This window comes from Lagopus leucura, unplaced genomic scaffold, assembly GCF_019238085.1.
Source record: "Lagopus leucura isolate 7727_CA_CO unplaced genomic scaffold, USGS_WTPT01 Super-Scaffold_100004, whole genome shotgun sequence".
In the NCBI taxonomy this organism is placed as follows: domain Eukaryota; kingdom Metazoa; phylum Chordata; class Aves; order Galliformes; family Phasianidae; genus Lagopus; species Lagopus leucura.
Window position 1 is genome coordinate 35,800,293 of NW_024962264.1, and position 12,420 is coordinate 35,812,712.

The 12,420-nt window shown below is 37.6% G+C and overlaps 1 protein-coding gene across 2 annotated transcripts in view; it reads left to right on the forward strand.

Annotated features, from left to right (window-relative positions):
• LOC122180449 (bifunctional heparan sulfate N-deacetylase/N-sulfotransferase 4) overlaps positions 1–12,420 on the forward strand; it is a 106,542-nt gene that overhangs the window by 34,598 nt on the left and 59,524 nt on the right. For both annotated transcript variants that reach the window (XM_042872111.1, XM_042872112.1), the window contains exon 3: positions 11,956–12,043. In XM_042872111.1, coding sequence (XP_042728045.1) covers positions 11,956–12,043 — 88 coding nt within the window. The remainder of the gene's footprint in view (positions 1–11,955; positions 12,044–12,420) is intronic.

Genomic DNA, 12,420 nt, shown 5'->3' on the forward strand with positions numbered 1-12,420 from the left:
TCACTGTCATCACACTTTGTGCTTGGAAGACAGACTCTTCTTCTAAGGTGTGGTTTCAATCTTCCAGCCAAAATTATGAACTATAGAAGACTTATATACTATGAGAATAAGTTCTCATACAAATGAACAGTTGGTGAAAACAGTAAGAAATTTCAAAATTATTTTACCATTCAAATACAGACATCATCCAACGAGTAGTAAAAGATATCAGTAAACAACCTCTGATTAAAACATGCTTTCTGGAAATGTTTACTTCTCCTTACAAATAATTCATGTTGTGTACTAATGGCATAGCACACTATTCTTCCTGTGTAATTTAGAAAAGCAGGGATTGAAGAGCTCAAACAGAGAACAAGCATGCCTCTCTAACAGGAAATATTTCAAAGATGCACAATGCTTGGGGAAATTCAACACACTCCAACAGCAAAAAAGGTTGCTTGTCAGAAGCAGTTTTAGGAGCCCTGGGGATAAGTCATCCCTGTCAAGAATGATTTAGCAATACCTAGAAAGGGATGAGCTCCATCAAACACTAGGAAATTCATCCAAATCCTCTTTTACTCTCTGCTGGCTAAAATTTCATGCCAGACCTCCCACCAACAGCAGCTTCGTTTGCTTAGGGTCACCTCCAGAGCCATGCAAGCCAGGCTGGTCCTCTCCCTAGTTCAGTGGCTGAGAATGTGCCAGTTTGACACGGGCACCTATGAAAGGGTGAACTGGGAAGGCCAAAGGGGACTGTCCTGACATTCTAAATAACATAGGGAACAAGATCTCATCCATCAGTTTAGGTATCCACCTTCATCTGTCACAACCATTAGAAGCCTATACCTACCTGCTGCCAATGGATTTGTCGTTGGTTTTGCTGCCAGACTGAAGGACTCAATTATCAGAAGTTTCCTTCCTCAGTAGTCACTAGAAGTGCTAAAATAATCCTTCATGCTCTGGGACAATATGTGTACTGCTTTAATACCTCAATAAAATGAGGTTTTCTTGCTGTTGTGCGTTCTTTTGTCCCCCTGTATCTCCAATCAAGTCAAATCTGGAAGAAAAACAACAACAACAAAATAAAATAAAATAAAATAAAAATTAAAAAAACCTGCAGTACTTCAGTTCTAGGTACTCTAGCTCTAGGTACAATATTTTTTTTCTTTTTGAAAGAGCGTGATAATACTTTCTAACTGTACATCTATAACCTGACACATTTCCTCTGGCTATTAGTTTGTAGAGATTTGTTCTCCATTTTACCTAAAATTACTTGCTTTTATGATGAATTAACCTACTGGAACATCCAAAATGGTTCATTTCAAACTTGTCAGCTACATTAGATGATCTGGCTTGAGTTTATTGGAGAATGTATTGGCCTTTGATATTACCATTTGAGAGAACTGAATAGAATAATAACATTATCAGAGTGTGAAAGGAAAAGGATTAGCAAACTTGCTATTGGCAATGCCATTTTGCTTTGAATCTTCCAGATTTTGTCATTGGACAATCTCCTATGCTGCCTGTAAGTACTGGGAAGGATAATAAAGCAATTTTAAGCAGGAGGATTTTCAGGCCTGGAGGGGTTTTGAAGTCATTTGCAAAAACAAAATCGGCTTTATTTTGCTCTACTCTGTGTTTGAAACCTGTAGGACATGGCGGAGATAGCATGTCCTTCATGAACTTTGGTCAAGGAAATTAGTGTGACAAAAAGCAAAAACATTGCCTTTTCAATTCCCTTTCCATTTTACAGAAACTTCCAATTCCAGCCAACAAACAGAATCAAACATTGAAGTGATCTCCCTAGATAAAGCAAGACAGCATCATGAAGAAGCCAGAGGGTGAAAAAAGTTAAGCTCTGCTAGAGAAGTAGCAAACAGCCCAGAAGTATTATGAAGTAACACTTAATTCGAGTGATTTTCAAAGTACTCTGTGCCCATGAAGATTTCGCAAACTGCATTTTTCAGAGTAACCAATAAAGGCACAGAAGTCTCCGCAGCCCTTCTAGGGAAAGCTTGTTGAGGGGAGTCTCCAAGTGAGACTGACTTTTGTTAAAGAGTGAAGAAAATCATTGTGTTGGCAGATTCATGTAAATCTACTACTTCATTGTAGGGACTCTAGTTCTAGCACAGTTACATTTTCTACGTACTGCAGCCAGATGTGTAAACTGCAAACAACTGAAGATAAAAGAGGATCTATGAAACTAACGTGTTGATTAACTACACAATGGGTTTTCCATAAAATAAAAGATCATTGGAAATAAATGCAAAGACTGTGAGATACACATATTTCACTTGTGATACTGTCAAGAAACTTAAGAAATATTTAAAGACACACCTTCCCCAATTTTAAGGTATTACTTACTTTGTCTAAGAAATATTCCAGAGAAAAGTTACAACTTTGCTGAAAGTGATGTTCTAACTTAGAGTGCAAGAAAGTATGACTTTTTCTACCCATTCAGGATCCATCTTTTTCTCCCCCAAGAACAACACAGTGAAATAGATGAGCAGGGCTGGACTGAAAAGGACAATGTCTGATGCCTGTCTTATTGCTCCCACCTATCTCCAATGCTTCTGGGACTACCTCTGTGATTATGCAGTCCACAGGGATTCAGGGATCTGTAATTAGCAGAAATGCTGTGCCTGCCTGGCAGCAGCTCTCTGCTGAAGTTGATGCTCCTCAGTGTTCCATTGCTTTAGACTGGTTTCTGATTTTCAGAGAGAATGGCAATGGACCAACTTGCAAATGGAAAAGTATAAGAACCCACAGACACAGCTGGTATAGGTGCTAGTAGTAATGTGTAAGGACAGTAGAAGGGAGTGAATGATTTTAGATTTCACTCACTTACTTCAGTAGAGGTTGTAGGGGAAAACAGCAACTAACAATAAGAAATACAATGATATTGAAAAGCTTTGCATGCGGAGAGTGTGATTTTATAACTATCTTGTCACAGACAAAAAGCACCAAAGAGACTCAAGTTTTAGAAGACTGTGATTTATACAAATGGAGGCACCCTCTTAGAAGCCACTGCTTATATCCACCATCACACAAACGCCCATTCTAAAAACTGAAGGACAGACCAAATTTGAAAACACCACCTCTGTTCCAAGCTTAAGTATGACTGAATGTGTGCTTAAAAAACAAGACAAAACCAAACCTTAATTCCACTACAAAACAACTACATCGGCTAGGTTTTAAGCAGTAAATTCGAAGTACAAATTTTATTCAGGGTAGGTAGAAGTTCAGAATTTTGAGATAAAGGTCTGCAATGAGAATTTGAAAGAATTCGAGGTTACCAGAGTAAAAGATTTCCGATGGCAGTAAAGGAGCAAAAGCCCAATCAGATCAAACCTCAGTAAATCCAAATCCATAAACTAAAGAAGACCAATAAGGTGGCCTCCATTAGTCTAGCTCTTAAATAATTTAAAACTACTGAGTACACACCAAATAGTTTTTTGTTGCTGTATTTTTGCGCAAAGAAGCAATTCTCAATAATCAAGAAAAAAGTGAAAAAATATTCAACTGAAAGAAAGTGTAGTTATTAGTGTTACTCAGCCTCCACTGTATATTTGCATTGTTTGAAAGATGGGGAGACTGATTTTATTTTATTTATTTATTTATTTATTTATTTGCATGGCATTAGCCCTTCTTGAAGGAAAACTGTAAATCTCTGTGTTTTACTATTAGCCACATGCAGCTCAATGAGTGACATGGTACAGTCTGCTGCAGTACAGATTGCTGAATGTGAATATTTTAATTGCTACAGGCTGCATGCAACCCAATAGGAGGGACTTGCTCTGCAGCTGGACCAGTGCCAGGAGTCCACCTTGCCCCTATGGGCACAGGCAATGCCCACAGCTTGGCACAGGCTGGCTCTTCTCTTTCCATGATTTGTCAGTGGATCAGTTTAATATTTCTAAAAAATCCTTCAGCATCAGTAGTGATCAATATTGAAGACCCTCAGTGATTTCCCAAACGTCCATACGTCTTTTCTGCAGACAACATTGACACAAAACAGCAATCAGTTGAAATAGGTAGCTATTTCAACCATACATCTGCAGGTTACTCCTGTACCCAATGCCTTTGGTCTTCCCCAGTCAAGTCCTGCTGGAGAATTGGAAAGGATTGCATTCCCCTGCTTTTCATTAATGCTTTTTGTTTTGAAATTCACACTTCACCCCCATTAGACTGTTCCCTTGATCCCCCTTTGAGCTTTTTGTTGCTAGACCTTCTAAATAACCAGACTATTGGCTGTGAATTCCCTTTCCTAGGGCAAGGAACTGAAGATACCTTGGCTATTTGCCTGTGTACACAGGTATGCATTTGGCCAAGGCTCTCTCAGTGTTTCTGTGTCACTGCCATGGCATCATCGCTCCAGGAACGCCACACCAAAAGCTGCTTTCTGAATTCTCAAACAATGCTATTAGACAGTTGTGAGTAGCTGGTAAATTTGCTGCAATATCACCCCATTCATCTTATTCAGCTGAAAGCAGCTAAACCTTTACTGGAATGGATGCATTCCTCTGTGCTGAATTAAGTGCAATTAGACTTCTGACAGTCTTCTGACTTTAGGATGGGGTTGTGAAAGAATAGCAGAAACAGATCTGACAAGTTGAGCATTCCACTCACAAAGAAAAAAATAAATTCTTTTGTTTACAATAAACATATTACATATGAGTGCAAAACATGGCTTTTTTATTGCTTAAAAAAACCCGCATATCCTCCCAGACCTCACACTAAGACAGCTACTCATGGGAAATGCTGAACAGACTCAAGTAATAGCTCTATAATAAAAAAAATAGATTTGCAGACAGAGCTGGCTGTGTTCAGAGACCTTCCTATTAATTATTTATATAGAGCTACAGTTTAGCATAGTACTCCATAGAAATAAATCTGAAAAAAGGAAAGAAGTAAAGTCCTATCTCACAAAACTGTATTTGTGGCTGAAGTGTTGCTCATCTCCTTGGGTGTGGTGAGTGGTCTGCAGTCAGTACTTGGAATCATATTATTTGTATATTGCATTATGTGAAAAATGCCATAACAGAGAAAGAAAATCAGTGAGGTCAAGTGCTGCACATTGATCAGGCGTCTGGTTAACTTCTGTTCAAATCAGTTTTGGCATAAGGTAAATAGTACAAGTGATTTTAAAATCTCATTAAAGATTTGACTGACTTTATCACCTAAACTGCTTTTAAGATCTAGCAAGTCAACAATGTTAACTCTGTATAATCTCTCCTCTGTAGTATTAATTAATTTTCTATGAAAGTTCTGTTATAAAAATGGGAAGTGGGCTGAAATCTTCACCACACAGAAATCAGTGACAACTTCACAGGGGTTACAAATTCACCACTCTGTTGTCCTTGTAGAAGGATAGGTGCAGCAGATGAGATTCTACTCCTCACAGTAGAATTTTGCTGTTCTAAACAAAAGGTGAATCTGAGGAACCTAGAATCTTGGCCTTGCAAGTAAATCTGTTGGCAATGTTAGGCTGCTCACGATTTCTTTCAAATTCAGTTTTCCTCTGAGAAACTAGCTACTTCATTCTAGCCCTATAATGCTTACAGAGATTAGCTATCTTCCAGTGCTATGAAGATTGCTTTGGCTTTGAAAATTGCCAAGACTAAAAGAGGTGGTATCAGATTTTTTCTTAGCACAGATTTTGGAGAGGAAACGAGAACAGGAAGAGGCAATCAAACATAACATCCTGATGACATCTGCTTGCAGTGGAAAGAAACGCTGCTCTGCTATTTTTTCGTACACATTTACAGCTGGAAATCAGGAGCAGAACTACTATTTTGTTATCCTCCATCTTTCCACAGACCACCAGCAAATTTCTGCACAGAACAGCTGGTAAATGAACCTCAGGCTATGTAGCTGCAAAAGCATTAAAGACAGATGTTCAGAACAAAATAAAAACACTTCTTGGTATTAATAGCAAGTATGTATAACAGGAGCTTTAAGAAACTACCTTGAAGTGAAAAATACAGGGCAAAGTTTCACTAAACCTTAAAATAATTCAGGCTGGAAGAGATTTCTGGAGGCAATCGAGTGTCAGCCTCTGCTCAAAGCAGAGAGAATGTCAAAGTTAGATCACTTTGCACAGGGTCTTGCCCATGCCTTACTTTTTGCATCTCAAAGGACAGATTCCTTAGCCTTTCTGGCCAACCTGACCCAAATAAAAGTCCTCTTTGCTAAGCAGTGTATATAAACATCATATAAAGGAAGATATTCTCCAAAAGAATATCTACACTTACATATTTGCTTATATTTTTTATCTTCAGTACATACAAATAAATAATAATACATATATAGGTAGCATATATACTTTTTTATGCCCACAAACACATTAAAGAGAGAAAAAACTGCAGCACTGGAACTTTAGGCTCTATTCCAAATGAATTATGACTTTGAGTAATGGGAAGTTAGCCCATTTTTGACAAGATTCTTAGTCATATCCCAGAGATGGTGATGGGGCTACATAACCTTGGCCATAGGATGCCTGCAGTGGCACATCCTCCACATCAGAAATGCTTCCCAGTATGATTCAGCGGAAATAATATAACTCAAGATGACAGTAAGTTATAGACACATTGAAAAGCAAAAAATATCTACATTCCCCTCCTTCCCCTGATTTCCTTCCACACTGTACGAAAAACCGTGTCCTTTTTCATTCCTTCTCCACATAATGCAACCATGTGGACAGGCTTTGTAGTAATCTGGGACCAGGTTTCAGTTTGGGCAGATCTAGTGAGTAAAGTGCCCCACACACTGGGGACTCTGGACAACTCGACCACAGAGATCCCTGCCATAGAGAGGGGAATCTCTAGTTACTAAGTTCTTGAGCTTTTGTTAGTTTAAAAAACTCACATTGCTTCAGGGAAGCATCTGCAAAAGTAAGGAATTTTGGTTTGTCTTTGCAGAATCAATGTTTAGAGCTGTTATAAGGCATTTTTGAAAATTTTAGGTTTTGTCCTAAACAATGTCTGTTTCACAAAACATTAGGATTTTCTTCCAAAAACAAATTTTAACCAGTTTTCACCAGTTGTTCACACAGACACCGGTCCTTTCACAAATGCTCTTCACATCTCTGACACCACTACCTATGACATGAGCAGCTTCTCACACAAGAGGTACATGAATCAATCTAATTCTAGGTTAGGCTGCTGTTAGGATGGTAACCAGGTATCAAATGCACAACAAAGAATACAGGCTACATGTTAATTCCTTTAATTAATCTTTTTTTGTTTTTTCATTTAACTAAAATTTCCGCAATGTATTTTCAAAGAAGGGGTTCACTTATCCCCTTTACTTGCATATGCACACACACACACACCGAGTTGCATATACCTCTCTCACTACAAACAGCCCCCAGCACTGATCACATTTGCCTCCCTTTCCACGAGAAGAAACATAAGATTAATTTTGTTGACTCGCTTCATCCAGCATCTGCCCTCTGCATCCTATAAATCACCACACATGCTAACAAGGACTCATACTCTAGTAGTAGTATTGATCCACAAGGACCTCTGAGTTAGAAAGAAAGCCTCTTTAATTATTTGGCCAACTTTAAGTGGGGGTTTTTTTGTGCTTCGTTTTTAGTTGTTGCTTTTGCTTTTTATTCTTTTCTTTCCTTTTTCTGGATGGTGGGTGTTGGTTACCACATCTTGGAAATGCTAGCCACCATGTTTTAGTGTTGTTGTCATTTAGCTTAGTTAGATTTGGAGTTTCAGTCCCCTGAGAAATATCTTTTACCTCAATTTGGCCTACCCATGCTTGGCATCAAAATCAGAAAAAGTCATTATTTTACTTTCTCTAAGGATTTGATAACCTCTTCACTTTTCTTAGCCAGAGGTATTTTGACCTTTAATTAAAAGGAAAATTTGTTGTCTTCCATTCAGAAGGCAGCAAATAATGAACTCATTAAAATGAGGTTAGTGTTCAGGCCTCGGAGCAATAAGAGCTGAAGTCTCATTAGCAGCTAACAATCCAGAACATAGCACATAAATAAACCTAATATGGCAGAGCAAAATGCCTTGGTGCATTAAATTTGAGCAGAATCAAATGTTTACAGTCAGTGATGTCTGGGGCATGAAGTTTTAATGTACTTAATAAAGGAAAGCAAATTGCTTCCTATTAGCCATGAAATGTTACTGAAGAAATTGCCCCAAAAAGTTTATTATGTAAATGAAGGCTAGAGTTATAATTAACAAGGACATAGCAGAAAAATATCACTTCTGCGCAATAGATGCACCAGTTATGAAGGAAAAAACCACAGCAACTTCAAATCTACAAAAATTTATTATATGGATTAATGTGGAATACTGCTGAATATAAATGTAGTGTAAAGAAGAAACCATCCAACATCTTGTGGATGTCATGGAGAGAAGCTTCATTGACAAAATAAAGAATCAATTAACAAAATGAAACTTACAAGTTTTGAGATATTCCTGGCAATTGGTTTTTGTACTTGAAAGAACAACCTGGAATCACTAAAAAAAAAAAAAAGCTATTTGCATAGGCTGACACTGAGACATGCCAGCTTGTCCATGTGCAGATGTGCTCCATGGTTCTTTACTTGAAAAACAATAATTATCTAGCGCAGTTTACTTAACTGTTCAACAAAAAAGGAATGGTGAGCAAACAGCTTGCAAACAGCCTTCTACTTACAAGTCTTTTAAGACTCAGTAATTGAAGGAAAATGAATAATCCTACTGAAGCTGAAGGAAAGATGTACATTGGCAGATAGCATTTAAATACTATGGGCAGTGGAAATATATTTAAAAAAAAAAAAAAAAAGGTTGTGGGTTGTGGGCAGTGCCTACCAGTCAAGCTTCCAAGTTTCTCTTTCAGTGATAGCATCAAGTCCTGAGGTTATGATACAAAGTCAATGGGAGTGGCAACAGGGATGAGGACAGATGAGGCTCCGGGGAGTGAGGTCTGCCAAGGAGAGGCAGGGAGAGCACAGCAGGACCTGAGCAGAGTGTGAATAGCTGTATTCACACCTGGTGGCAGGTATGATTTCCAGCTGTTAAAATTCAATAGTCCTTCCTCATCCTGTGAAATCCTTCCATGAGTATAATTAGAATAAAATAAATGCCTTCCACCTCTTTTGAAGGCTGTGAGTCCCAGAGAAACTTCTAGCACCAGATGGCAGGGACATGGAACTCCTCCAGGCTGCAACACTCAGAGGCCCGTGGACAGCAACCCCGCTTGACAACAGCCTTCCTTGTTTCAGCACTAAAAGCAGGGGTTTAATCACTCACAAGATTGCAAATCATCAGCTCCTTTCTTGTCATGGTACTGTGCTACAGTCTGTACCCTGTACAATATAAAGGTCTTACTATTTACTCTGCAAAATTACTGGTGAGGGCAGTGTAGGTCATTAGAAATTTTGTTCAAATACATATTCTGTGAAAGTAGAGAAGGTAGACCCTAATCACCCAGGGAGATGTTTTGGAATCAGAAGATATTTCTCATCCTCTACAGAAAGTAAGCAGTGACAAAATGCATTAGGTTAACAGTATCCCCTTAGTATTAAAACAGAGTGAGGTCATGAAAATGAAATTTAGCACATATCATTTCAGTTAATATGCATATATGGAAATGGCAATAAAACCAAGTATTTGGGACCAAGACAAATCTAGTTTGAGTGACAGATTTGCCCTTTAGACAGAGAAAAATGCTTGACACACTGCAGGTTACAGGATTTACATCTTAATCCTCACTCTGAAATTTTAATGAGACCTTACTGGGATGTAAAGCTTCTGCCTATCTTCCAGTTCTGTGATCTTATTGAAACGTGAGTGTGAGGGAAATTAGAGAGAAAAAAAATTAAGTGATATAATGACAGTTCTTTTGCATACCTTCTTGTACTATATGCTAAGAGATAATTTCTCAAGGTGCTCTTCCCTCAAAGGAAAATTGAATTGATTTTTCTCAGCCCATCAGTCTTTTTCAACATATATAAAATACTCTACATAGCTTGGGAAGTTATATTCTAACATATAACAACTCAGATTCTCTGCTTATGACTTCAACAGAGTCAGTTTAGTGACTTTTTTATCAACTGGGGATATTCCTCAATTTCCTAGAGATTAATAGCACTATTAGCTAAGGTTAAACGTGTTGGTGAATATTTACATAGTATGTAGATAGAGCCCCAAAATATGTGAAATTGTCATAGAACTTAAATGATCAATTTATTAAATGTCTGCCAGTATAAGCTGGAGACCTACATGTATCTCAATGCACAATGCTCAATCACATGATTTACTGCAATGATTACCATACTTATTTCCTTTAGCAACCTATCCACTAGGTGACTGCAATGGCTGATAACCACTGTTTGTTTTAAGTCTTCTTTAACATTCAATCAATGTTTCTGTTGGAACAAAAGTAAAATGAAGATGTACTTTCTGACAACTTTTTATATTACACTCTGAAGTGGCCTGGCACCTAAACAATGCCATTATTGTTAATGACTGTTAGCAAATGAAGCTTTAGAAAAGACTAGAGTTCCAGTGTCCATAGCCTCTAAATATATATTGTAGTTAACATGAGATCCATACCTTTAGAAAATTAATGTTCTACCAAAATAGCTGACAGCAGTTGACATCTCCTAACCCATGGCAACACAAAGGAGATATCAGAAATTGTGCCACCACAAATCTGTTTTGCTTGGCTCCCATCTGGATTAGGATTGCACAGGCCACTAATCTGCATTTCAGTTTCTTAAATCCATGATTCACCACTTATAATGGACTAATTACATTTTGGGCACAAATAGTTCTTTCCTTTTTTCTAATTTATACCAGCGAGTTGAACAAAATAGTGATCCTGTCTTCCTATAATGTAAAGTGAACTTCCTAATGAACATACGAAATGTGATCTTTTGAAATTAAAGGAAACATTAGCTGGACTTTGGGCTGCGTGTAAACCATTGTGTTCACTTTGTCTTTGAACTTTACTAGAACATGAACATTTGATCAATAGAAATGTTATTAGTAGATGATGTGAAAAGTTCTAGAGAGCCACATAATGGAGACATGGAAAATTGATGAAAATAGAGTTTATAGCCCATTCAACAATGGCAAGACCAATAGGGAGATAAATGCACTATTCATCTCACATACGTAGCACATCCAGATTCTGTGAGCTGCTGATTCAAAGCAGAAATCTGCGCAGCAAGGACTATCTTTAGAAGCAGCGCAGAGTTGATGACCCAACAATAGAGGTGGACAGCTCATGCAGACAGAACCATTATCTTTTTCTGTGTTTGCTGGGAACGTGCACATGAAAAAAACATGCACATTAGATAGACAACCAGGACTACACCTATTCTGTAAGCAATATACTTGTCCTCTCTTTCATTTAGATTAGTCTTATCCTTTTCATGGAGAAGAGATAAAATAAAAATGAATTTGATTTTGGTCGAGAAAAATGGACGTTACTTCCACCATAGATCAAAATTTGACTTTCATAAATAATCCTGAATTAGGTAATGAAACACAATCAAACGTGTATCTGCAGGTAAGTAAACCCTAGTGCCTCCACATCTGGATGGTAAGCAGTATTTCTAACTTTGAAGTTTAAGCACATTTTATCAAGCCTCATTAATAACGCCAAATGTGAGTTGCTTAGTGATGTAGTGTACACTGACTCAATGACTGGATTCAAGTCCTGCAAGATCACTGCAAATAATATATAGTATTTTGGTCTCTCATGTACTTCAGCACTTAAAATCTACTACTAGCATTGCTAGATCATCAAACTGACGGAGCAAATTAGGCTAACTGTAATAGTTTTAAAAAGAAAAAAAAGGGGGGAAAAAAAAGAATAACCTCAAAATAAAATGTGAAATATTAAACAGGATCTTCTTTATTATATCTCCTCAGCTGGACATGATTTTTTTAAATGAGGAATTCAAAAATTAATACTCACTTTTCTAAATGCATGTTAATTTCTTATTTATTTCAGGCTTTACTGGAGACTCAAAATGTACTGCGCACTCAGGTTGCAAATTTTACCTTCAACCTTGGATTTTCAGGAAAATTTTACCACACAGGTAAGAAAGAACTTCATGTTCTCAGGTAGCTACAGATAAATAGGTGACAGGATTTTAAGCCCAGCTTTAGACATGCTTTTTTTAAATTAAAGCGCTTACTCGGTAGAGGAGTGGGAAATATATGCTCCACCATTTTAGATCCAGGGTCTCATTCGCTGTCCACTGGGGCAAGAATTGCCTATGGATAAAGTTATTAGGAATACATAGATGTCATTGGTGCTTTTCTGAAAGATGTATGATAGTAAACATTAGTGTTGTAAAAGGAGAAAAGGAGCTGCCAAGATCTCTGTAATTCTGCACAATGCAAGAGAGCAGAGAAGAAATACTAAAGATTTACCAGTATGACAGATATGAAGAAACATACAAGACCAAATAAA